General features: G+C 40.6%; 1 protein-coding gene across 1 annotated transcript; it reads left to right on the top strand.

Moving 5' to 3' along the window:
* lmf1 (lipase maturation factor 1) lies at positions 1–26,607 on the top strand. The gene is made up of 11 exons (XM_030755075.1): positions 1–230; positions 378–687; positions 2,024–2,034; positions 5,935–6,083; positions 19,199–19,264; positions 22,915–23,082; positions 23,325–23,505; positions 24,197–24,350; positions 24,517–24,700; positions 25,104–25,216; positions 26,205–26,607. Exons 1-11 carry the CDS (start codon positions 8–10, stop codon positions 26,389–26,391), a joined length of 1,746 nt encoding a protein of 581 aa, XP_030610935.1. The 5' UTR covers positions 1–7; the 3' UTR covers positions 26,392–26,607.
* The last annotated feature ends 666 nt before the right edge of the window (positions 26,608–27,273 follow it).

Genomic DNA, 27,273 nt, shown 5'->3' with positions numbered 1-27,273 from the left:
CTTAAACATGGCGGCGAGCGGGGACCGTGCGGAGACCTCTGTGAGGAAAAGACGAGGAAGAGCAGGCGGAGAGCAGAGCAGAGGCGAGGCAGAGTCCGCACCAAGCAGCGGAGAAGATGGAGAAAAAGGCAGCAGAGCCTCGGAGAAAGACGAGCCGCTTCTGTCCTTACAGCCCGGGACTTTCTGGCTCACTCGCATTGTGCTGCTGCGCTCCGTCGCTTTTATTTACTGTATGTTGGCACTTACACACACTCACTTGGGTGGGGGGGGGTAGTGTTATGCACAACATAACCATCCGTTTGAAACGGGTAGTTTCATGGCACAGCCGAGGAAACACGTAGCTGATTACATCTGTCTCACTAATTCTTTCTTTTTAGTCGTGGCCTTCAGTGTTGCATACAACCAGAACAAGCAGCTGATAGGTGAGCACGGCCTGATGCCCTGTAAGAGCTACCTCAACAGTGTCAAGCGCTATGTTGGGGGAAAGATAGGCATGGCCGCCTTGGCGTACGCCCCCTCCGTTCTGTGGTTCTTGGACTGGAGCGACATGGACGCCAACCTGGATGGCATCGCCCTGCTGGGGATGGCGGTGTCGGGGTTCGTCCTGGTGACGGGCATGGCCAATGTGGTGATCATGTTCACACTGTGGGTGCTATATCACTCCCTGGTCAATGTAGGACAGCTGTGGTAAGTGCTGGATAGTTGTACTTTGACTCTCAGACTAAGCAAATGGGATTTGCTTTTTCAGTGCACTAATTTATATCACCTAATCTTTAACATTTATCAGATCACCATTTTATATATTATCAAATGCATCAGGAGGTTTGCAGTGATAAACCCACAGAACATTATCAGCTCCAACTCTTTAGCGTCCTTCGGCTGTTAGGTGCCTTTGGTCTGACTTGAGTGAGCTTTTTCCTTTTGCCCAGCATCCACTGCCTTTTAACATCATTTCCAGCTGGTTATTGCTGCTGGTCAGTAAGTGTCGAGCTGGTGAACACAGAGCAGCCTTTATCAGCTGAAGAGCCTGATGCTTTTCTGAGGAATTGGTGAAGAAAAGGAGAGTAAATACTGGACATAGAAATGCCAGATGACGAGAAATTCGGCTTCAAATGAATGCTTGTTTTGTCTCAGTGTTAGCTAGATGTGTAAATATGTATCTTAGGATTTGGCTGAAAACTTTTGCGGCCAGATTTATAGAAAACGCTCTTCAAATGTAGCCAGATTTAGTGAATAGAGGAGCACAGATTGTGAAATTTTACGTTGATACTAGTGTTTTACATTTTACGTAAATTTTACATTTTAGGTCATTATTACAGTCAGAAGTGAAACGTTATTAATTAACCATCAGCTGTAACAATTGCTGTGCGACTGTCACATAACCAGTGTTTATGAACAGCTCATAAAGTTGTCCTTCTCTTCAGCCTCTGACCATCACTATCAGCCACTACAGGTGCCTCATATCACTATTATTAAGCTAGAATAGCACAGGTGTGGTAACCAGTGGCTCGATGGTGAATGGCATAGCCAGAGATAATCCTTTGCTTTGTATTTCTTTAACCATTCTCAGAGGAATTATTTTCTTGCATGACACACACTTCAGTTATGATTGGATTTTACTGTGGTTAAAAAGATGTAGGCTAGATTAGGTGAGCTGCGAATGTTTTATGTCCTAAGTTGGACAATGAAAATTGGGGTGGATGCGCTTGTGCCTGAGCTCATATTGACTTGAAGTGTACGTACATCTGAAAACGCTGTCCATAATCTCTCAACCACCATACATCCTGCCTTCAGTGTCACAATATTAACCTGTTCATCCATATTTTTTAGTTTTAAGCCTGTCTAGTTATAAATTGGCGAAAAAAAAGGCTAATCACGCAAATGTTTGCTGATAGAGTCACGCCGCCATTGACAATACTGCCGAGATTCACAAAGTCTCGCGTGACTACAGCATAGTCTACCCTTAACCTGTTCATCCAAATTCTTATGTGGTGTTGTCCTTTTTCCTTTGTTCTCTTTCTAGGTACTCCTTTGGTAAGTGAACCAATTCTACCAGGACCTCCTTTGTTTCGCCCCCAAAAAGAAGTGGATTAGAAGCAAAGCATTAATGTGAGACAGGTGTCTGTGTCATTTATATTTTCATAAACAGTGAAAATGGCTCTGTGATATCCTTTAAACCCAACGTCGGCAACATTTTCTTTTTTTTTTCGCTCTCAGGGATCCATATCCATACTGAATTTGAAAGTGAGCAAAAGGTAACACTTTAAACAGTTAAAATAGTGCTAAAAACCATTGATTTTGAATTCTTGTTCTTAAAAAGAGAATTTTAGTTGGAAAACAACTTATTTTTTTTTTTTAGTAATATGACACTTTTTAGACACTTTTTTCCACTCAAACGCTGTATCAGCTTCTAAGTTTTTAATATTTATTTCACAGTAAAAGAAAATGTTTATTTGCCCACCCTCTTTGTTAAAATCCAGTTGAATTCACCATTAACATAATTCTGCTTTTTACTGATAGTTTTTTTTAAAGCAGAGTAGTTGTTAAACTTTCCTTTTAGGTAACAGGAAGCCCATTGAGATGGTTCACTGGGCCATATTTTGCACGTGTTCCTTAAACCAAACTTGATGTGTACTGACACACATCCCATACACTTTAAAAAATATGACTAAGGAGAACTTAAAGATGAGTCCAGTCTTATTACTAAATTTAGCAAATATCAAAATATGATATTATGTTGTTTTAGCTTTTGTGGTGCTATGATAGATTTATCGCTGCACACAAATTAGCTACTTTGTTTGCAGCTTATATTTAAAAATCAATATATTTCTTTGGTGAACCAAGTAAACTGTCCAGGCTGTAATGGTAAAGACAAGAAAAAGAAAGTATAAACAGGAGGCTGCATGCATGGCTTTGGCCCAAATAAGTGGTGAGGTCAGTTGCTGCTCCGTGATTGCCTAATGACATTTTGTAGTCAGAGACGCCAGGCCTGTGTCTGTGGTTGGGAACTGTGGCTTCTGTTGCTCCAGAAGAGAAAAAAGTTATTTTCTTTTTGTCTCATTCTGCTGTCTTTCTCTTCAAGTCCCTCTTTTATTTTGGATCATCACACTGACTGACAGTGGAGCTTAAAGCCTGCAGATGAAGCTCCATTGTTCCCAAGTCTAGACTGAAAACTGGAGGCCGGGGGGGGGGGGGGGGGGGGGGGGGGGGTTAGGCTGTTAGGTACATTAGTGGCAGAAATTGCTCTCCAACTTAAACCACTTTGTCTCAACATTGAAAGCTACAAAATTGCATTTACTAAGATAAACATGAATATAATTGATTTAAAATACTACAGTAGCAATATGGTTTGGGGGGCTAACAGTGACAGCTAACAGTTTTGGTCCAGAGTGAAATATCTTGACAAATATTCTATAAACTGCTGTGAAATTTGATGGCTCCCAAGGATCTATTATTTTTATTATTATTTTTTCCCTCTAATTACAAGCTGTAACAAATCCTGGGAAATAGCTGAACAATAGACTGGCACCAACATTTAGTACAGACATTTCTAGGTTTCCTCTCACATTACCCCGGGATAAATCAAATGTCTCCATAAATACTGGATAGACTATTAGAACTGCTTCACAGATTTGTCCCGGCTCTCAAGTATTCACATTTAGTGACATGTCATCCAAAAGAGTTCTAAGTACCATAAGGCTTGCCACCTACAATGGGTTGCATGTATAGACTGTATTATATTTAATAGGAAATTAAAATTTAAATATTTTTTCCTATTCAAAAAAGTTCCAGTCCTAATGAGCATATGCTAATATGTGAACCTGAAAATGTAGTATTGTACTTGATACGAGCACCATCATTGTGAGTATATTATAGTGACACTGCCATTCAGCTTCCAGTAAATATGTCTAAGTATCTCTAAAATAAGCTATCAGCTAGCCTGTAACAGCATTTGAAATTGGAGCATCTCGGACCAGTCTACTGGTGACCCATATACGGTTATGGTTAGAGTTGGGTTGTATTTTGGCAACTTGATTTAAGAAATAAATTTTTACAGACAAAGATTTTAGCTTTTGAATGAAGTCTCACACAGTGGGGAAATAAGTAACGTGACATCTGTTGAATTCATATTTTTAACCACTTACAAAGAGGTGAGGAGTCTATGAATTCAGTGGTGGGTTTATTTTAAAAGTGGCAGACAAATGATCAATCAATCAATCAAGTAAGGCTTTCTGGATCAGTCATAAACTAGAAGTACAGCACATACCTCACCCAGTAAAGAGTCCTTTTACAAAATCCTGGCTCCAGATTGTGAGCCGGATCACCACCAAAATTTAATCAATTGTTCCTTCTACAAACCCCAACAACTCCAGAAAGTTTTGTCAAAATCCGTTTGTAATTTTCCAAATTATCCTACTGACAGACAAACGCAACCCAAAACATAACCTCACTCCACCTATTGGAGGTAATTGATGGGCGTTTTAGGGAGGGAAATGAGCATCTCGCTGGAGCTCACAACTTAGTACTTGGTGGAGTAAATGTTGCCGTGTTCACACACATCTCTGCAGCCATCTTTGCTGATTAGGTTGCCACTTGGACATATGAAGCTTCAGTTCTCCCTCTACGATCTTAATGTGCTTCTTTTTGAGCAACTCCTTTGTTGACTTGAAGGTATGCTTTGGGTCATTGTCTTGCTTGAAGACCCACCCGTGATGCATTTTTCAATCTACTGGCGGAGATTCTCATCCAAGACTTTTCCATGGGTCTTCTTGATCAGGTGTACTTTGTGGGCACTGCAGGATTTCAGATCATAATGGTGTAATGTGTTCCCAGGGCTTTTCTTGGTGACTATGGTTCGTGTGCTTTAAGATCATTAAGAGAAAGAGAAGAAAGAGCTTTATTTGTCACATACATTTACATGCAGTGAAATTCATTCTCTGCATTTAACCCATCACACACGGAGTATGTAGTACACACAGCACAGCATGGAGCAGGGGGCAGCAACCTGGGGGGGTGGGCTTGCTCAGGGACCCACAGTGATGCCAGCCCGAGGATTTGAACCAGGGTCCTCTCAGTGACGAACCCTCTTCTTCTCCCCTAGGCCACCACTCCAGGCCATTAACCAGATCCTCCACTGTAGTTCTGGGGTTATTGGTCACTGTTGCAATCATTGCTGTTGCACAAGATGAGATCTTCTGTGTGTGGCCCCAAAACGATTGACAGTAATTTTGTCTTTCTTCCATTTGGTGTTGGTGCCAATGAAACTTTGGTTGGATGGTATAATTGTCCCAAATTCTTGCTCACTCTTGTCAGTAGGGGATCAAATACTTATTTCCCCTTACTGATATGGACATTAATTTGTAACTGAATATATGTTCTTGATTTTGTTAATTTATCTTTCACTATTAAAATAAACCCTACCACTGAAAATATAGACTGCTCATTTCTTATGAATTCAGCAGGGAATCAAATACTCGTTTCTCTGACTGTACAGGCATTACAGTTCTGTTATAAGCTTTTCCATAAATTCCACATAAATGGTGAATGTTACCATACATCTAACATTAAATAGGTTTGCAATGACCATGTGTGGGTTCGGCAGTGAAGAACAATCATAAAATGTCATATTGCTGTTTCCCATCACTACTCATAACATTGGTTGGAAATTTATACTCCTTCAGTTTTGATTATGCACACGTGCTCCTCTGGCCCCCAGAAATTCAGGAGTTAATGTTTTAGCATGTTTTTATTGCTTCATTTAGGACATTGCCAGATATAAGTGTACCATTCCTCTAGCCAGTATGGATTACTTTTGTTGAGCTGAAATTGTAAGGTGCTTGCACCTTTAAGCAGTATTTGCCCTTCTCTGCTAAAGCACACTGAGCCTTAGTTAAGAAAAGCGTGTCATTCATGATGTTCTGATTGTTTGTGCAGGTTGGGAGAGCCAGCTCTTAGAGACAGGCTTTCTGGCCATTTTCTTGTGTCCGGTGTGGACTCTGTCCCAGGTTCCTCGCCGCTGTCCCCCCTCCCTCATCTGTATCTGGACCTTCAGATGGCTCATTGTTCGCATCATGCTTGGGGCTGTGAGTATAGCAGTTTCTAAATACAAAGAAGGAATCTCTGCAGAGATTGCAGACTGCTTTTACGGTAAAAAAATATAATCTAAATTTCAGGAAGAGCTGTAATTTCAAACTAAAATGCCTATTTTTGTCTTAAGTTTTTATGCCTATGTATTTTTACATATGCATAAGCATCACATAAACATGCCTGAATGCAACCAGCAAGCCTGTGTGAAGAAATGAAATAATTTCTGAACAGCATAAATGTTTGTCATCCAGATTTTAGACTCTTACTTTGGTTTTTGCTGTAAAACTCTGCCAGCAGTTGTCGATGCCAAACCAAATATATGGTGGACTAAACAACACGTCTCATTGTTTGACAGTTTCCATGGTGAATTTTTGACCTCAGTCTGTGTCAATCACTGCTCCTACCACAAATTCAGTGGGATTTTTCCCATTAAGACCACAAAACAAGCGGAAACACAGAGAGACCCAACTCAGCTCTTCACCGTAAAAGGCTCTCAGCGTGCATTTTATTCTCTGATGTACAAACGTCACGACAGTGTTGAGTTTTGTTGCTAAGTGTGGGTGTCATTTGTTAAACTGCAACACAGTGACTGGATAAACAAAAAGTCCTGCTATTATTCAGAAGGCATTAGCGAAGTTTATTCCATTAAGTCCATGATTCTCAACTCCAGGCCTCGTGGCCCATGTGTCCCTGATCCAACCTGAATCAAATGGCTGATTATCCTCCTCAGTATGCAGGCAGGTTCTCCAGAGTCCTGCTAATGACTTCTATATTTGACTCAGGTGTGTTGAAGCAGAGACACATCTAAAACCTGCAGGACACTGGACCGCGAAGGCCTGGATTTGAGAACCACTGCTTTAAGTGATGAAATTACAAATGTTTATAACCATGCCACCACGAAGGTGACGTTGTTTCTGGTCCCATGTGATATAGCTTAGCTGACAATAAGCCAAGAACACTGCTTTATGGTTATTTATGGTTTCAGAGGAGATATTTTAATGAATTTGGCTGTTTTTATTTATAGGCTGCCAATAAGATATCTAGATAGCTTCAGATAATATTTCTCGACAGCTATTAGACATGCAGATATTTAAAACACCCAGAGGATAAATGCTAATGTTTGTGCTGGCTGCCTTTGTGAATTTTCATTCAGTATTACAAGTACGTCAGGATTTTAGTTTGTCCAGTTCTTCGGTTAATGATTAAATACCTCAAAAACTCACAACATTCCTTTGAGAAACTCTGTTTTACTTAAATGTTAGCATGCTGATGCGCTACACTACAGTGGTAAACCTGGTTAAAAATTTATTTGCTAAATAACAGCAGTGTCACAACAAGCATGTTAGCAGGCTGACCTTAGCATTTAGCTCAAACAGACCACTTTCTTTTTTGTGTACAAAAAGAGAGATCTCCTATATTTAGATATTTATGCCCGTAACAACTATTTAAGAGTAAGGTGCTAGAATATGAGGGGCCGTTAGGGACATTATTACTGAAACGCTCTCACACACACTACTGAAACGCGCTCACACACACTACTGAAACGCTCTCACACACACTACTGAAACACTCACACACACTACTTAAAGGCTCTCACACACACTACTGAAACACTCTCACAAACACTACTGAAAACCAGAGAATTTCGTGTGAACAGGAAGGCGTTTCGTGTGAACAGGAAGGCGTTTCGTGTAAACAGGAAGGCGTTTCGTGTAAACAGGAAGGCGTTTCGTGTGAACAGGAAGGCGTTTCGTGTAAACAGGAAGGCGTTTCGTGTAAACAGGAAGGCGTTTCGTGTGAACAGGAAGGCGTTTCGTGTGAACAGGAAGGCGTTTCGTGTGAACAGGAAGGCGTTTCGTGTAAACAGGAAGGCGTTTCGTGTGAACAGGAAGGCGTTTCGTGTAAACAGGAAGGCGTTTCAGTAGTGTGTGTGAGAGCGTTTCAGTAATAATGTCCCTAACGGCCCCTCATACTAGAAATCCAGTTTGAAATCATTTTAGTCACACAGAATGGCCCAGGCCAAGAGTCGAACCTAGACCTTCTAGCTGTGAGGCAGCAGTGCTAACCACCATGCCACCATGCTGCATTCTGTGCAGAAAATATTAGAAGAAATTATTGTTGGACCTGACTAAAATCTAGTCAACTGATCACCCCTAGTCTAATTGTATTAGCTGATTAGATTTTGTCAATAATTTATTTTGTGATGTTAAGAATGTCAGAACTTCAAGGTCTAAATAGCATTCACATGCTCTCTTTGTCAGGAAATCAGATCCAGATGCTAAACAATAAACAAAGGAACCACACTGACTGACTTTGAAAATCATGGATTGTCTGGCTTTGAGGCTCTGGCGTGTATTTCCTATTTTGAGATGAACTTTCCTGTATCTGGACTTATTTCACTGTGACAAATCCATGACAGCTTATCTTACTTTTCTTTGGAGGTCTGCTCAAACATCTCAGCGGTGTTAATCACAGGGCAATTCCTCCCACAGTGATCCACCCTGGTTGCATCTGAAAGCACTGCGGTTCAGCACTGTTCTTTGACTCCTATAGTTTCTGCTTGTGAGGATGGCAAAGATTAGCCTTTGCTTTTAAGGTCCCTGACTATATAGGACATCCTGTAGGCATATATGAGCCTGTCTATAATTTTTTTGCAGCATGACAATGAAGTGTCCTAACACTAGTCAGTTTTTTCCTATATTAATTTCATACCATATGCTATTGCAGTAGCATCTAATAGCTTTTAATATGTTAATAAGGTAAGAATCTGCACTCTAAGGGAGAGGCCAGCCACCCTTTGAAAGAAGCTCATTTCTGCTTGTATTTGCGATCTCATTCTTTCGGTCACTACCCAGAGATCGTGACCATGGGTGAGGGTAGGGACATAGACTGACTGCTAAATCATCAGCTTCACTTTCACACTCAGCTCCCTCTTTAGCGCGACAGACCGGTGCAGCGTCCACATCACTGCAGATGCAGCCCCAATCCTTCTGTCAATCTCCCGCTCCCGTCTCCCTTAGAGATAAGGTGAGGAGTGCAGCCATTCGGGAGGGGCTCAGAGTAGAGCCGCTGCTCCTCCACATCGAAAGGAGCCAGTTGAGGTGGCTCGGGCATCTGATTAGGATGCCTCCTGGGTGCCTCTTGGGTGAGGTGTTTTGGGCCTGTCCTACTGGGAGAAGGTCCCGGGGCAGACCCAAGACATGCTGGAGAGATTATACCTCTCGGCTGTCCTGGAAACGCTTGGGGTTCCTCCAGATGAGCTGGTGGAGGTGGCTGAGGAGAGGGAGGTCTGGGCTTCTCTGCTTAGGCTGCTGCCCTCATGACCTGGCCCCAGATAAGTGGAAGAAAATGGATGGATGGAAAGAATCTGACTCTGAATTCATTAACCATATAATTATTACTTGGGGTGGGCTAATAAGATAACTGTTTAAAATAGATGACATTTTCCACTCTTTTAATGTCTGTTAAAATTTAGTCCCTTGTTTAAACCCAGCCTTTCCTTAAAGGAACAGTCAGTAATTTATTGAAGTTATTTAATAAAAAAAAACCAGAATATTGTTCTCATAATTACACACTAACCTTTTTTTTTTTTTTTTTTTAAATATAATTTTTTTTTTTTTGGCCAGAGCCGTTACATGGTACAGTCTAGATTTAATGTTTTTGATCTCGCTTGGCAGACTAACACGTGTTTGTCCTATAGCAGCCTCCATAGCTGGGATTATGTACTTGGATTGGAGGGGTAAGAAAACACACCTCAGACTGCAGTCTGTAATATACTGACATCTAATGGTGACAATTTAATCTAATTAAAATATAAATTAAAGATGCCTTTGTTGTCTTGCTTAACTTTGTTAAATAAACCAGATTTTCCCTGCTAAGCTCGATAACGAGCTGTCTCCACTGTACCTCCTGTTGTAAGTAATTACTTCATTAAAACAAGGGGAAATTCCAGCACACACACGCGCACACAGGGATGCCACAGCAGATTATAAAAATATCAGGTGACCATATTTTATCCTAAACAAGAATGTTGACATTAAAATATTTTTAAAATGTTGTGATTATTAAATTTTTCCTTTTGTTTCCTAATTAGCGTAGCTGGATATATTTAATACATCAAGCACATTGAAGTGGCATATTAAGCTGCTCGGATGCATTTTAATTTGTGCCCTAGCAGCTTGTGTACAGCAGCAGTAGACTGTGAGGTTAATCAGGCAGTAAACTGCTAATTAAATTTTAGAAGCTGGAGTTGTCTCATTAACTATTTAACACTGTAAATACTGTAAATATCAAACATTTTCACATGAGGGCAGAGTTTAAAAAAAAGCCTCATTTTTAATGTTGATTGATGCAACCTTGCAGACCTTTACTTTCTTCTGTTCCTAATAGATAAATTAGGTTAGTGAATGTACCATACCATACCAATTTATTTATTAAAAAACACCAAGGCTGGCCAAAGTGCTGTACAACACATCAATCACAGCAACAAGCACAGACATAGGACAGAGCAATATAAAAGACACACCAATAATGAGCACGGTATTAAAAATTTAAATAAGTTAATTTTCTGTTTTTGATTTTTAAACACCACAGTCACAGTCTCACACTAGGTCGAAGGCCAGGGAGTAAAAATGTCCTTTAAAAACATTAGGTGATTGAGCCTCTCTTACATATAATGGCAACTCGTTCCATAATTTTGGAGCCGCAACTGCAAAAGCTCGATCTCTGAGTTTGCGTTGCGACTGTGGAACACAATCTGCTGACCTAAGGGAACGAGATGGAGCATAAGGGAGCAGCAGTTCAGACAAATACAAAGGGCATGACCCTTTAAGGATTTAAAAGGAAACAAAAGAATTTTAAACTGGATTCGAAATCGAACTGGAAGCCAGTGAAGAGAAGCCAAGATTGGGGTGATGTGCTACCGCTTTTTTTTTGCCCCAGATAAAAATCGGGCAGCAGCATTTTGCACCCGCTGTAGTTGAGCAATAGAAGCCTGGCTGATTCCAAACAAAAGCGCATTACAGTAGTCAAGGCGAGACGTTATAAATGTATGTATGACTGTCTCAAGATTACCTTTGGAAAGAAAAGGCTTGATTTTTGATAGTCGTCTCAGCTGAAAAAAAGCAGGATTTCACTACTGCGTTTACCGGAGGGTCGAGCTTTAATGTCGGGTCCATTTTCACACCTAAATTTGTGATAATGGCCTTCTCATATGGGGCCAGGGAAGAAAGGTCAACACACGGGATGCTGCCAGAATCTGAAATAAAGTCTCAGACTTGTAAGATGTGGTTATGCTTTTTGATTACAATGTTGAGTAGATACATTTTTGAGTGCTTTTTATAGATGCTCCAGCCATGTGTCCATGTTGCTGCTGTTTTAATGACTTGGTCTCTCCTAAATGGGCCTATAAGCCTCTGATGGCTTAGTGTGGTTACTCCCTTCATTCTCCTCTGTAGCAGGTAAAATGCTCTGTAGGGTTTAAATCTGGAGATTGATTGATTGGGCCAGTCTAAACCCTTCCACTTCCTGCTCCTGATGAGCTCCTTTTGTAGTTTTGGGTCATTAACTTGCTGCATGATGATCAGTCTGGTTGCATCTTTCTTGAAATTGACAGACAAAATGTTTCTGTAGACTTCTGAGTTCATTGTACAGCTGCCATCATGTGTGACATCATCAATGAAGATTAATGAGCCCGTCCCAGAAGATGCCATGGAAGCCCAAGCCATAATATCACCTCCAGTGTTTCACAGATGAGCTTGTATGTTTGGGATCATGAGCAGATCCTTTCTCTCTCCAAACTTTAACTTTTCCCTCACCTCGTTAACGGTTCATCTTTGTCTCATCAGTCCATAAAACTTTATCCCAGAATTCCTGAGGCTTGTCTCTGTACTACTTGACAAATTTCAGCCTGGCCTTCCAGCTCTTCTTGATAATTAGTAATTTGCGTCTTCTGGTGGAGCCTCTGTCCTTTTGTTCATGAAGTCTTCTGTGAACAGTAGACTGTGACACCTTCACTCCTGCCCTCTGGAGGTTGTTGCTGATGTCGCTAACAGCTGTTTTAAGGTCTTTCTTTACAGCACTTACAATGTTTCTGTCATCAGCTGCTGTTCTTTTGCTGTTCTTCAGGACAGTCCAAACGGTTGTACTGGCTGTGGCTAATGTTTGTGCGATGGCTCTGATTGATTTTCCATCTTCTCTCAGCGTCACAGCTGCTTGTTTTCCCACCCGCAGACAGCTCTCTGGTTTTCATGTGGGTCACTCCTCTAACTATAACTGCACAGTCTGCACAGGCAGAACCCAAATCTGAAACTGAGCGCAGACATTCAGTGCTTTTTATTGTTTGAATAATCAGTGTAACAGGACACACCTGGGAAACAAAACACACCTGTCAGTCACATCTTCCAGTACTTTTGCTCACAAGAAAAATGGGTGGATTCAGACAAAAGGTGGCATCTTCTGAACTGTGTATCAGATCCAGATGTAATTATTGGAAATAAAAAGCTGAGATGTTGATCTTTTGTCTCATATTGATTTTTAATTACATTTTTTTTTTTTTTGTCAAACCCATATGTTTTCAATCTACACCAAAATTAAACAGGTTGACCTCACTCCAGTGCTTTTGGAGGAGAGTGTAGCTTTTGCTTAAATGTCTTCATAGAGTTAACAGAAGGTAACATGAGTTGAAATCACATTGAAACTTTGGTTCTTGTGTTGCTGGCACGTTGATTCGTCCAGGCTGTTCTTTGTGTTGAAAGCCTAGTTTCTGATTGACTGCAGTTTGTTGCTGAACAGGTAGCATATAGCAAACACCTTAAAACGAGTGCAGCAAGAACGAACCAAAAACAGTTTTGTTGAGGTTGCACCCCCAAAAAAAAGAAGAAAAAAAAAAAAAAAAAAGAGCTGAAAAGAATTGCACTGTCAGATAGTAACTCTGTTTATTCAATCACTGCTGACATCATTTTTCTGATATATGTGATAATTTTATTCATTGCCAACATAATACTGATTATAGCAGCTTCAGCCCTTTAAGTTCAAAATCATCATAGGTTGATTGTTTCTTAGAATGATTATTATTATTATTTGTTCTCTGAATTTTGACTTGGGAGAACAATTTATTGAAAACAAAACAGGTGTAGCACCCGACCCATGTAGCTAATAGGTAAACAACATTTAAACACAGGGGTATTGTAGTACTATGGGCGGGGCCCTGGGTTCTTTAATTTATTGGCTTCCGTACTAACCTGTATTGATAAGAAATTTGGTGATTGGTGCCTCCACTTAGCAGAATACAACCCTTTGGCCTTTAATCCTACTAAGAATTGTTATCATCCAGTGTTGAAACACGTTTCTCTGGTTCAAATTTAATAAACGGGAAAATCCTTACACGAAAGAAATAGCACACAGGATTCTTAACCTCAAAAATATAGAATTTACTAATCAAAATTAATATTTGCAACTTCAAATAAACACAATAAGAGTACAAAACAATTACTTCAATTAGGGTCTCTTCAAAACACCTGTAAATAAATCAAATTACTTGTGAAAACAATAGTCCTGCAGCTCACACACACACTCACACACTCAAGCTGCAACTCAATACCAGTCCTTTAAAATAAAATAAAACAAACGGTGCAGGCCTGTGTCGACGCTGGGGTGCGGTGTGGTCAGAAACTTTATGACCCTTTCGCTTGCAAAACAAGCAGAACAAAACAATAAAATAATAAGCACGTGCAATTTGAGTACTGACAACCTCGAGCAGTCAGTCAGTCTGCAACCTGGTTAATGTTAGTCGCTGGTAACCTTTAGGGAATCATTCGTGAGGGCGACGAGGGCGTCCGGCAACGGCTTCGGTCTCCGACACAAAATCCAAGCAAGATGGCGACTCCTGGATACTTCTATGCTCCCTCACGTAGCAAGGGGGAAAAAAAAGTCCAAGGAGAGCCTCCTGGTCCTACACGTTAGCGAGCATTTAAAATATCTTAGTCTTGCTTTATAATCGCTCTTATTTAAACTACTAACAGCATCGGCACACATTAACAACTTAGCAACTTAGACAGCTACTATATTATACATGTGCGACACGGCTAGCAAGCTAATATGCTATCCGCGATTAGCATCTCCATTTTAACATACTGCATCTGACAGAAACAGTTCAATACAACTTTCAAAGGAATATTTACCTTCGGATGTTTCAAAGTCCTTAACACAGAATGGCAAACTCTGCATTCACCACGATGAAAGGCGCTTATACTCCGAGACGATCAGCGGTCAACACACACGTTTGATGTACGTCTGTGGCATCTCTGTACCTCTCGCGCACCTGCCCTCTACTAGGTCAACCTCACATCCCGCCCCCACAATCCCTTGATTGGTTACATAGGTCACAAACAACCAATACAAATAAACACAAGTCAAGACTGACATTCTGATGCTCAGTGAGGATAGGTTGTACACAACACAAAATGCGTGAAAGTGCAGTGAAACTAATTAAAGTGACATACTACTTTATTAGCAAACAAAATGATTTGGTCCACTATTGTTTTAACACAACTCACTTATGAACTTTATAAAAACTGTACATGAACTATTAGTTATTTGAACATTTTAAAACTATTTACTCATGCCCATAATCATTATGGACTGGGCTACACCGGTACGATTGCCTGGGGTCTGAGTTAGTTAGGTTTAGATTTATGGTTGGGGTTCTCACCAATGCTGCCTTAGACCTCACAGAGTTAAGCAGCACATAACCATCAACAGGGGGAATTTTTTTTCTTTTTTTTTTTTTTTTGATGATTCATTGCTGTTGTGGCATTGGCATATGTTGCTCATATTACTTTTTACCTTTTGATAATGACTTCTTGTTTGAAGAAATTCCTTCTTAGGTAAAACAGTATGTGCTGATTCCTTTAACATGAAGATTTGTGTTGGAAAAATGCCATGTCTGTCAAAATAATGTAAGTCTGCTACTGCTGTGGCATTAACACCACAGTTCCTGTTGCTTTCTACTTTTTTTATGATCCTATTTTCATTGTTGGAATCCAGGGGATACCTGTGCTTGAAGTGCAGTTGTTTACCTTGTTTTAGGTTTGTTTGTCTTGTTTTTTTTTAAATCCATGTCAGTGGGAAAATGGGGAAAACGATTTAAAATGCTCCTCTTACTCTGCCCTGTTGGTATCACATGCTAACAGAATCCTTAGTGGCTTGTTTTTGTAATTACGGTAAAATCCAGCACTGAAAGGATAGGAAGGAATATAACTATAGGAAGTTGCCTATAAATTCCAACTTTCTGTTTTAATTACATTTTGAGAGGATTACCTTACTGGTATTCTTTTTAAAAACCTGCTGAATTCACAGGTTCATATCCTCTTGGCACTGCACACATACCTGTTTATGTCCGAGGTTTGTATATTGGAGTGTAATTGATGACATTTCAGAATCTCATGACTGAATTAGATTTTCAGCAGCATTTCTGGCTTTACTACCTCAACAGCCAGCAGCCAAGGTTGTAATCAGAATGAAATGACCTGGGTTTTTGTAAATCTGGTTAGAGAGGTTAGCAGGCGATTTATTCCAAATTCTGCGCCGACCACATGACAGCCCAACGTGTCAATATTGACGCTGAGGTCCTGGATAGGAACCCTGTTTGCTTAATTCAGTTGGTGGAAAAACAAGCCCCGGACTGACAACGCGTTTCTCTGAATTTCTGGTTTAGTTTGAATCACGCTGTTTTTTTCTTGTTTTATTAAGGGAAAATCCTCAGTGAGGGTCTATGATTAAGTTTTTATTACAGTTATAATTTGCATAGTCAAGTTGAAAATACTACAGCAGCCTTGTGATTGTGCAACAGGGCAATTTCTTTTGGCCAAAAACACTCCTAGTACTGTAAGCTTTTTCCTGTGTTTCCCACCATACTTCTTTTTCTTTTCACTGCAGTGCCTGACTCCATGTGACTTATAAAGGCTTCTTCCCAATTTGAGGTATTAGTACAACAGGGCTGCACAACTGTGAGCTGTTACTACTCTTAAATATGGCTACTAGCTACATTCCTGTGAGAGGTTTTTGTTAATTAATTTCTTCTCTATGAAGCATGCAGTTTGTTTAGGCTGTGAAATCTGACACAGACAGTTTTGGGTGAATCTGAATTTAGTGAAGCCTCAGATTTTCCACTCTGTGGATCAGATTTTTGGTTTTGAGGGAAAATATTTTTAAGTGAGATTTTAAAGGTTTAGCACTGTTATGGTGCCCTTATAATAGAATTAAAGATTGACAAGCCACAGTGAGTCTTGTGTTTTGATTGCTTAACTTCAGTTTTATGGCCCTTGCCATCTTGGATTTTTTAGACAAAAATATTTCCAATGCCAATTCCAAAAAAGAAAAAGTTGGAACGCTGCGTAAAATGTAAATAAATACAGAATGCAATGTTTAGCAAATCTCAGAAACCCATATTTAAGCTGAGAAAATGCACCACACTAAGAGAAAAGGTCATTTTGAATTTGATGTCTCAAAGTTGAGACAGGGCCACACTTACCTCTGTGTAGCATCTCCTCTTCTTTTAACAGCAGTCCTTAAACATCTGGAACTGAGGAGACCAGCAGCTGGACTTTTGTAAGAGGAATGTGGTCCCGTTCGTGTCTGATGTTGGATTCTAGCGGCTCAACAGTCCCGGGTCTTTGTCGTATTTTTCATTTCATGATGCTTGCATGATATTTTCAGTTGATGAACGTCTGGACTGCTCAGCATCAGCAACTACTAAGAAGCCATGTTGTTTTAATAGCTGCAGTCAGTATGCAGTTTAATATCGTCTTGCTGAAATATGCAAGGACTTCCCTGAAAAAGATGTAATTTGCATGTTGCTTTAAAACCTGTGTATACCTTTTAGCACCAACGGTGCCGTTCCAGATGTGTAAGCTGCCGAATTCCATAGGCATTGATGCACCTGCATGTAGATGCAGCCTTTTCAACTAATAACAAGCTAAATAGTCCCTCTCATCTCTCTAGTCCTGAGGATGTGGCATCCATTTTTTTTCTTTCTTTTCGTATTTCAGCTTCTCTGACCACAAAACAGTCTTCCACTTTAGCTCGGTCCATTGTAAATGAGCTTTGGCTCAGAGAAGGTAGCAGGGTTCCTGCATCATGTTCACATTTGGCTTCTTTGCATGAAAGAGCTTTAACCTGCACACAAAATGATTTCTGAAGTGTTCTTGAGCCCATGCATTTGTTTCCATGACAGAATCGTGTCTGTCTGTTTTGTCTTGCCGTCTGAAGGCCCAAATATGAACGGCGTCTAATATTGATTTTCAGCCTTGTCCCTTGCACAGAGATTTTCTCCAGATTCTCAGAATCTTTTGATGATATTGTGTGTTGTAGATGATGAGATATTCTGTCTTCATAATTTTGAACTTGTTTGTAGATGCAGTTTTTTCCAGATTGGTGAACTTCTGTCCATATTTACTTCTGAGAAGCTCCGCCCCTCTGAGATTCTCTTTTTTAGACCCAGTCATGTGACTGACCTGTTCCCAGTTAATCTGATTCTTTGAAAATTTTCCTCCTCCAGTTTCTTTTTAGCATCACTTACTTTTCTAATCCTTTGCTGACCCGTCCCAACTTTTTTTGATATGCGCTGCCATCAAATTCAAAATGAGCTAATATTTTTCATGAACTAGTAAAATGTCTCAGTTTAAACTATTGGTGTGTTTTCTGTGTTCTACTGTGAATAAAATGGGTTTGAGATTTGCATTCTGGTTTTATTTACATTTTACATAGTGGTCTAACTTAGACGAGAAGGTTGAGTTCTAAGTTAATGCTAAAAAAGATTTCTTATTGCCATAGGCTGGTATAGTTGCATTACACCACAGTGATAATAGAGCTTATGGAATCACCCCGACCTATATCATTGGCTGATATTAGCTATTTGCTAATCTATCACTATCTCTAATGGCCATTAAAAGAAATTTAAAAAAGACAGATGAGAAACTGCAACTCTTTTGACATGTTGCTGCCATCAAATCCAAATTGAGCTAATGTTTTTTATAAGCTAATAAGTTTGGGTTGGATCACCAAAATCCAACAACCAGCTGATCTGAGCAAAGTTGAGCAGAATGTAAATAAATAACTACATGTGAAAATCTGTTTATTCTCCGTGTGTCTGAGGGGGAAAAAAAATCTCCAACCTCAGCTACAATACTAATTTCACTCACCAAAACTGGAACACACAGTCTGTTAGTCCCGTTAACTATGCCACAAGATGTAACATTTGTCAGAAAGGCGCCAACATCGCAGACATGATTGAGAGACATCCAGTTCTGCTTAGCATTTAGGTCAAAGGACCGCTGAGCCAATGCACAACCTTACAGAGCACTAGCATGGTTGTAAACACAGTAAGACTGTTGTTTTCTATACAGTTTATGTGTGTTAATATGTAAATTTGATGCTGTCATTTGTTATAACTCTTCAATGTCTCCAACAAATTGTAATAGAATACATTTGTTTTTGGTGTGACTTTATTAATCTTATAGTAAATGTTGTTACTTGTGTTCCTGCAGGAAAACTTTTTTTTTTTTTTTGGAAAAGTTAACCATGAAATGAAGATATACTCCTATATAAATTGGTCTAAATATCACATTTTCTACCAAACACAGATTTTTAAGCTCAGAGGAGAGAAAAGAAAACCTCAACAGAATCATGTTTTAGGTTGTTATTGGATTATATGCAATGTTAAAATAGTGACAGATAAATAGTTTAAGTTGCAAGTTAATTTGCACACTAAGGTCCTGAACTTCATCAACACACAGTTCCTTTTGGTCCATGTCTCAATCTTCTTGTTCCTTTTGAGTATTTCTTTCTTATGCCTCCATCTCTTTGAGCTTCCCGTTTTGTGGATTAATTTTGGAGAGGTTTCAGGTATTCACGTGCTTTTGGCAAAACATCTTGACATCCACTGAAGTGTCCTCCTAAACAAGGGTTGCTCCTCCTCTGATCCCATACGCACATTTTCTAATGAGCTGTTAATTGTTGCCTGTTTCACATGATTTACAACATAAGTTCTTGTTACTGTAAAGTTTGAAGGCAGTGCCAGAATAACAGATGTTATATGGTTTGTCTTTTTCAGGGTCTTATTAAAATAAGAGGGGACAAATGCTGGAGAGACCTCACCTGCATGGACTACCACTATGAGGTGCGTATGTTGTATTTAATGTACTGCATATCTTTCCCATTTAATTGGTTTGCAGTGTTTTGTCTGTTATGTTAAATTGTAGCACCTACATTACCCATAGTGCTCCCAGGCTGTGCTGGTAGCTGCTCATATACATTCCTGTTTCCTTAAACATTTTCTGTGCCGAAGACACCTCGCCTCCTAGAACTGAAGACTTGACCAAAGCTATCATATTACAAGTGTCCAGCAAAACCAGAGTAGTTATTAAATTTGCCAATGGCCTGTTTTCTTCAACAGTCTGAGGCTGATTGATATATAAAAACAGTGAACCTTGGCTTTGTCTCCTGGATGATGACAAGGCTGCAACGGACTCGCATCAGGCTAACCACAGCAGGGCGGCACATTACAGAAACCGCTGTTGTGGGATTCAGTCAATCAGACTCTTACACAGTGTGAGGTTGTGCAAATCCAGTGTTTGTTTTTCCCCCTGTGGGACGCTCAACCACCGTTCGGTGCTACCAACCCGCAGAGGGAGGAGGACCTTCTTCTGTCTTCTGTAATTAACATAGACAGGAATATTCTGGCTCCTATGGGACTGGATGTCTGGAGATGACACACATACATCAAGAATACTATATAGATATTCACCCTGTCTAAAATACAATGGGAATGGAAGTTAGGCTGTAATACACAAGCTTCCATGGCAATTGATGGCTAGTGGTGTGTGGGATTATAATGCGTTTGACTTATGGAAGTAAATGTGGAAGCATATACTTCATGTGTGAGTATTCATCCTTTTTAATTAAGGTTTTTCCTGTTTTTTCCACCCTGCATTATAAATTTAAAGATATTCCTGGATTTTCCCACAGTTTTAGCTTTTCCTGTGCCGTACAGGGCAACAGAGTGGTTCTTAAATATGAGTTTGTGAAATAAAATATGAGGTCAGACGTTGTTCACTGCACAAATTTACTATTTAATTTGTATCCAAAATGTTTTCATTGGAAAAACAAAAACATTTCAGTTCATTTCAGTTCACATTCACCATGTGTTTTTCATGTATTCCATGATTACCGTTACATCGGTAGATGTGAAGTTTATGTTTTTGGTTTTTACACTCAAACTTGTGATGTGGGTTGGAGAGATTTCCTTTTTTCAAAGGTTTTCCTGCTGTGTCCACAACTTCAAGTGTTTCACAACAAAAGATGTTGTCTTAAAGTTGCTTTGTCGCAGAACTTACAGATATATTCCACTGATGACTGTGATGTTATAAGTGAGATTTTTTTTTTTTTTTAACTCCTTTTGATACCCTCGTTTAAAATTGTTGGGGATCTGAAAAATATTTGTCCATCAGCTTTTGAGAACTGTGCGTATCTGTGTGCTGAGGGATCAACAAGCACCTTTGGTGCTGAACTGTATGGACCAAAACAAAAAAAGGTGTACACTTTAACATGGGAGTCTATGGGATTAATCTGCTTTTGGAGCCAGTATCAAGTGACCACTGGAGAAACTGGCCCATCCACATTGGCTTCATTTTGGCCCCACAAATCTTAGAAACATGGTGTCAAACCAGATACTTACTCTGGATGGCATTACTTTGGCCTCCAGTAACACTGTGAGATATGTCCTTCAATGCACATATTAAACAAATATGTAGGACACTACTTTGCATTTGCGCAATATTTCTAAAATTAGAAACATCCTTTCTCAGAGTGATGCTGAAAAGCTAATTCATGCATTTATTACTTCTAGGCTGGACTATTGTAATTCATTATTATCAGGCTGTCCTAAAAGCTCCCTGAAAAGCCTTCAGCTGATCCAAAATGCTGCAGCTAGAGTACTGACAGGGACTAGAAAGAGAGAGCAGATTTCTCCCATATTGGCTTCTCTTCATTGACTCCCTGTTAAATCTAGAATAGAATTTAAAATCCTTCTCCTCACATACAAGGTCTTGAATAATCAGGTCTTGTTTTATCTCAAAGACCTCATAGTACCATATCACCCCAACAGAGCACTTCGCTCTCAGACTGCTGGCTTACTTGTGGTTCCTCGGATACTTAAGAGTAGAATGGGAGGCAGAGCCTTCAGCTTTCAGGCCCCTCTTCTGTGGAACCAGCTTCCAGTTTCCTTCCCACTGTCGCCAAGTGCTCATAGGGGGGTCGTTTTGACTGTCGGGTTTTCTCTGTAGTTATTGTAGGGTCTTTCCCTTACAGCATAAAGCGCCTTGAGGCGACTGTTTTTTTGTGATTTGGCACTATATAAATAAAATAAAATTGAATCGAATTTCTCAAGGCTTGCTTCTTTTTTAGTTCAGGTAGGTGATGAAGTCAAGCTCAGCTGTGATATTAGTTAACTGCTTCACCCAGCTCACACCTTTTCATTTGCAAGCTGCTTTGCAGCCCACCTCCACATCAGCTTCTCTGTTCTGTGATGGTTTTGCTGCTGCTCTACCAGCAGGTTTCAGAAAATAGTTATATAAATGATACCAATTATAAATGAATGGAAACAGCAGTCTTATTTTAACTATAATGGTCCTGACTGAACTAAAGTTAGGAAAACCTAGATGTTGCGTAAGAGCACTAGCTCAGTTCCCAGAGCTGGCAGCCTTTATCTACCTGTTCTCCTGCTACACCACATTTCAACAGCAGCATGGAACTCATCCTGGACTTGCTTTGTTTGTTACCTTAACTACTGTTACCACTGTGCTTTGCTTGAACAATTAAATAAATATAAATGCTTACAAATGGGATTCTTTAGCTATAGACTGACAGTTATATAAGGTTAGTGTACCAGAAAATGTGTTTACACCTGACAGATCACCTTACAATGTGGAGCTTATTCCACGCTGGGTCAGTTTCCCTGACCTGGTCCAATTTCAACAGTTAGCGGACTGCTTGGTAATGTAGATGCACACACGCGCACACACACACAAACACACAGCACCGGAAGCCAGTGGCGCCAGGTGAACCTTATTAACCCCCTCTGACACAGTGCTCCCTTTCAGCTGTGCAGAGGAACTGCAGATCTCCTCCTGTCCTGACTCTCAGGGGGCTGTGTAGGTGTGTTTCACCATCTTTGTTGTAATATTGCTGGTTTCCAAGCCATGTGGGGTTGTTTGGCTGTCTGAGGCCGCAGGCCCCCTGCCCTTGGACTTCCAGGGGTGTTTCAGTAAGCTACAGCTTTAATAACCCCAATTTTCTGCTACATTAAAAACAAAAAGGTTTAGATTAGTGTGCCAGCTGTCTATTTCTGTGGTATATTTATTTTTCACTCCCTGACACAGTTTGCATGATCAGCTGTTACACAGTTTGCATGCAACCACCTCATGCGCACACAATTTACTGGTCTGTATGAATCCTCTCGAGTCAACTTATTTATTTTTGCAAAGGTGTGGTTGCTGTTATTTAAATAAGTTTCCATCTTTATTTAGAAATGGAAATGTTTCCCTCAAGGTGCGACTCTAAATCAATTTTCATCCCATCTCAGACGAGAGTCAGCGCCAAAGTAAATCAGAAAAACTTCCATCTTAAGCAGACTGTGTTTGGAAAATGTCTGCAGATTGGAAAATGTTTCACGTATAACTTCAGGGAAGAATCCATTAATTAAAGACGAGGTTACTTTGACAACCAATCGTGACACTTGTCACCTTGACCTTGAGCTTTTTCTCTGTGCAGACGCAGCCAGTTCCCAATCCCATTTCATACTACATGCATCGCTCTCCGTGGTGGTTCCACCGCTTTGAGACATTGTCGAACCACTTCATCGAACTCGTTGCCCCGTTCTTCACCTTCCTTGGCAGGCGGATGTGTATGGCAAATGGAGTAATCCAGATTCTTTTCCAGGTAACTTAGACTGTTCACAAGCCACAGGTCCTAATGAGAGCAAACACTGGAAGGTTTGAGGTTGTGAGGCTAATGCTGATGACCTGCATTTCATTAGTGCTCATCTTTCTGTTTAAATTTCTTTAAAAAAGTGACGTGTTATTTTCAGAAGTTATTTTTCAGTTTCTTCTGCTGCATGTCAGAACCACTGCTGCATCTTGCATACCCTCTCCCCTCACTGCGCCCTCTTCTTTGGGCTGTAGGTGGTTTTGATAGTCAGTGGGAACCTCAGCTTCCTCAACTGGCTCACCATTGTTCCCAGTTTGGCGTGCTTTGATGATGCATCGCTGGGCTTCTTGTTTCGTTCTGGGGCTGGAGCCAAGAAGGCAGTGCTGGAGATACAGAGCGAGGATGTAGCTGGACGCACGCCAGCACCTGCCAAAGGTATTCACCTCCAAAACTTTCTACTCCATTCCAGCAAAAATGGAGGATATCGTTTTTCTGAATTTGAAATGTCACACTGCTTAAACTGTGGTAAAAGTGTGAGAGTGGCCCCTCTCTAATTGGTCCCACTGGACTTATTAGTGTCTTTACTTCACTGTAGCATGGTAAATATAAAATAGCCTGGTACCTGGAGTGTGGGCATATTTTAATCATTTGAACAGACCCAGAAAGTTAGTCCTGGTTTTATTTGCATTACACTGATGTGTTTAACATGTGTGGAGTTAGCAGCCAGACAGGTAGGAAGGAGCTGATGGAGACTTGGCAAACAGTTGCCAGTAACAGCCATCCCATCACGTATCATCCACGCTTTTTTCCACTAAAAATCTGCTTAATTGTATTGAATTTGTTTAACACGCACCCATGCTGGCTGACTCTGACATACCAACCCCCACTGCTTCAAGCCAGTACACTAACAAATCTGTCCCCTTCATTTAAACTGGAATTGCAGTTTTCCTTTTCCTTTGTCTAAACAGGAACAGCGATATGCATCACTGTATGCAGTTTAATCAAATTTAGTTAAAAGTGGAGCAGTGAGCTCTATCTAATGTCCTCTCTAGTCAGAACATTAAGATGCCTTTAAAAAAAATTTTAATATGTTTGTGTTTTCTTGGTGTGGTTGGTTGTGTATTAGGTATGTTGATTCGCCGGGTGGTGAACATTTCTTTGGCCATTCTGATTGGCTACCTGAGCATCCCCGTGGTGATGAACCTGCTGAGTTCCAGGCAGGTGATGAACACGTCCTTCGACCCGCTGCGCATTGTTAACACCTACGGGGCCTTTGGCAGGTACATCCTGGGGTCACAGGGGAGATGTCTTTTTCAATATTTACTCTGTTATATAGAACAGCGTTAGTAGTACTACCTGCATAAAATATAAAAATGTACATTTAACTCTGTTCGTTAACAGCTGCAGTTAGTAGATACAGTTCAAACTCTTCCGCTCCTCTGGCAGCATCACTAAGGAGCGTACTGAGGTGATTTTCCAGGGCACTCTGAGCCCAGATCCCAAGGACCCTGAAGCAGTGTGGGAGGAGTATCAGTTCGTGTGTAAGCCAGGGGACGTGTACCGGCGACCGTGCCTCATATCGCCGTACCACTATCGACTGGACTGGCTCATGTGGTTCGCTGCCTTCCAGGTAAAACCTGCAACCTCGTTACAGCATAGTTTTTTAATCATTGATTACTCTTGTTGATAAATAGTTTGACTAAGTTTATCATCATTCTTTTTATTGCCATCATGGCTTTTTGTATGTAAATTCAATTCATGTGGAGAAGCTTTAGCACCCAGTTTATAACACTAAGGGGCAGCATTTCCATGCTGCTCCAGATTGGTCTTCAATCAAGCCTGAACTGTTTGTCTTTCAGCCTCCATTCGTGTTTTCTGTCCTGTTTTGTCACATTGTATCTGCTCATTATACTTTACATTATACCCCTTTGTCATTTCTCTCCTGGTTTCTGTCTCTTTCACACCCTCACTTATTTCTGTCTTTCTCCTGTTTATTTTTGTGTCTAACATATTGTCTCCATGTGGTCAATCAGACCTACGAGCAGAGTGAGTGGGTGATCCACATAGCAGGACGCCTGCTGTCCAACGACAGCACCGTCCTCTCACTTCTCGACCACAACCCTTTCCGAGGCAGAGACTCACCCAGGTAAACACACACAGTCTGCACCAACCTCACCAAAACTCTTCCAATAAGTTTATGAAAGTCCTAAGAAAGCTTCAGCTAAACTTACAGTAGACGCTGGTAAAAGAAAAAAATCTGGTAAACCCACATTCATTCACACAGCTGCAAGCCACCACAAAGGCTCCCTGGCACTGCCCATCTCCTCTCCCTCAGTTTAAGTACTTCCACTGCTGATTGCTGAGTGGAGTCAGCTGTGTGCAGCTCACAGCTCAGAGAGCAACACCAAATACCCAGACAACGACCCACAAATGAGCCTGTAGAGAAATAACAGAACCATAGAAGAATACTGTGTAGACTGTGTACACTTTTCACCTGCAGTGGTCCCAGGCTTGGCCAAACCATTTTTAGCCAGTAGTGGAAGGACAGGCCATCACAGTTCGGGTATCTTAAGTAGCTAACCATGCAGATCTTTTTCAGGTTTAAGCACTAGAGGATCAACATCTTGCAGATGTTCACAAAATGCATGCACTGGTGTGACAATCATGGTCCAGCCCACACACTGTACATAAAAGATGGACATAGTTAGTGAAGTCCCATTGTGCAGCTTCAAATTAGCATTTTCACTGTCAGCGTCTTTATGATTTGTAAGCAGATACGATGACAGACGGGAAGTTTTGACTCAGGAGAATCGAGGAAGCTGCACGCTCATTGGCCAGTGGCAAAATTGACAGTTTGTTAGCCAGAGGCATATGCAATTTAAAGATTACAAAGTAAAATATTATAGAGAGAATTGCAACGATTCCCTTTGAGCAGCCACAACAGAAACAAGAAGTATCCAACGTGAGCAAGCTCAGAGAAACTGCCTCTGAGAGAGGAAAGGAAATAAAATATGGCAACAAAGTTTTCCTGTGAGTTGTTCTGTTGTTGTTGGACAAAGACTGTCAAAGCGGTGGTATCTTAGAATAAAAATCTTTACTTCATGTGAACCCCCCCCCCGTCCTGTTCCTCTCAGGTGGGTTCGGGGAGAGCATTTCAGATACAAGTTCAGCCAGCCGGGCAGTGCCAGCGCAGCACAAGGCAAGTGGTGGCTGAGAAAACGCATCGGAGCTTACTTCCCTCCTGTGGACTTGGAAGGACTCAGGGGATACTTCCAATCCAGGAACTGGCCCCATCCACATGTACCGCGGAACAGAAAGTGAAGCCATGACAGCTAAAGGGAGCCCCGGATCACAGTGCCAAGAAGGGTTTATTGAAGAACTGTTTGATAAAACCTTTCATGAAATCATATATCTGCACATTTAATGATACAATGGTTTTTGTAAAGCTTTGAATTGAAGTGTGTAAAAAACTCAGTAAAAAGCCCAACATTTGAATGACTGAAATTTCTATATTAAAGGATCTGCCCACAGAGGTAACGATCAGCTTTCCTGCTCATTCTTCTGCTTTTGGACCAAAACATTTTCTTTTTGAATTTTATCACTGCAATCCTGAAAAATAGTTCATTTAGGACCACTATAGTCAAACAGAAGAAGATACTTTCAGCATTGGAGTTTCTGTTGGTCACACTCAGAGGTATTTAAGTGAAATAAATATTGCGACACAGAATTCCGATTCTGTATCTGACATTTTTAAAGAGTTTCCAGGTATTTCAAGATCGATGCAGCATCTGTAGAGAGATGAAAATACACAAAATATCAACTTGCTAAAGTCAGCATATTGATAATTTAATAAAATGATACGAGCGTGGGCTGAAAAGTTCATATGCTGACTAAGAAGGAGTTAAACCAGATAAACCCACATTGGATACAGAATTGAGGAATTGGAAAATTAATACTCGAGACATTTTGTGAAAATGGATAAAATTTGGCACCGTGATGCTATCAAATATCTGCAGAAAAAGGGGTTAGCCCCCGAGGACATTCATGCTGACATAGTTGCTACATTAGGGGATGATGATCCAGCTTCATCAACTGTGCAAAAGTGGGCAGCTGAATTCAAGAGGGGTGGGGAGAGCCCTGAAGAGGTCCGGACGTCCTGCCACAACCACCACTCCAAAAAAAACCATTGACCGTGTTCACCAC

This window comes from Archocentrus centrarchus, chromosome 19 (assembly GCF_007364275.1).
Source record: "Archocentrus centrarchus isolate MPI-CPG fArcCen1 chromosome 19, fArcCen1, whole genome shotgun sequence".
Classification (NCBI taxonomy): domain Eukaryota; kingdom Metazoa; phylum Chordata; class Actinopteri; order Cichliformes; family Cichlidae; genus Archocentrus; species Archocentrus centrarchus.
This window is presented reverse-complemented; position numbering and strand designations above follow the sequence as displayed.

Excerpts from the sequence above, each read along its gene's own strand:
- lmf1 (XM_030755075.1), top strand. The coding sequence starts at position 8 with ATGGCGGCGAGCGGGGACCGTGCGGAGACCTCTGTGAGGAAAAGACGA. Across the intron at positions 231-377 it reads CTCCGTCGCTTTTATTTACT|TCGTGGCCTTCAGTGTTGCA; the intron begins GTATGTTGGCAC and ends CTTTCTTTTTAG. Across the intron at positions 25,217-26,204 it reads CGAGGCAGAGACTCACCCAG|GTGGGTTCGGGGAGAGCATT; the intron begins GTAAACACACAC and ends TGTTCCTCTCAG.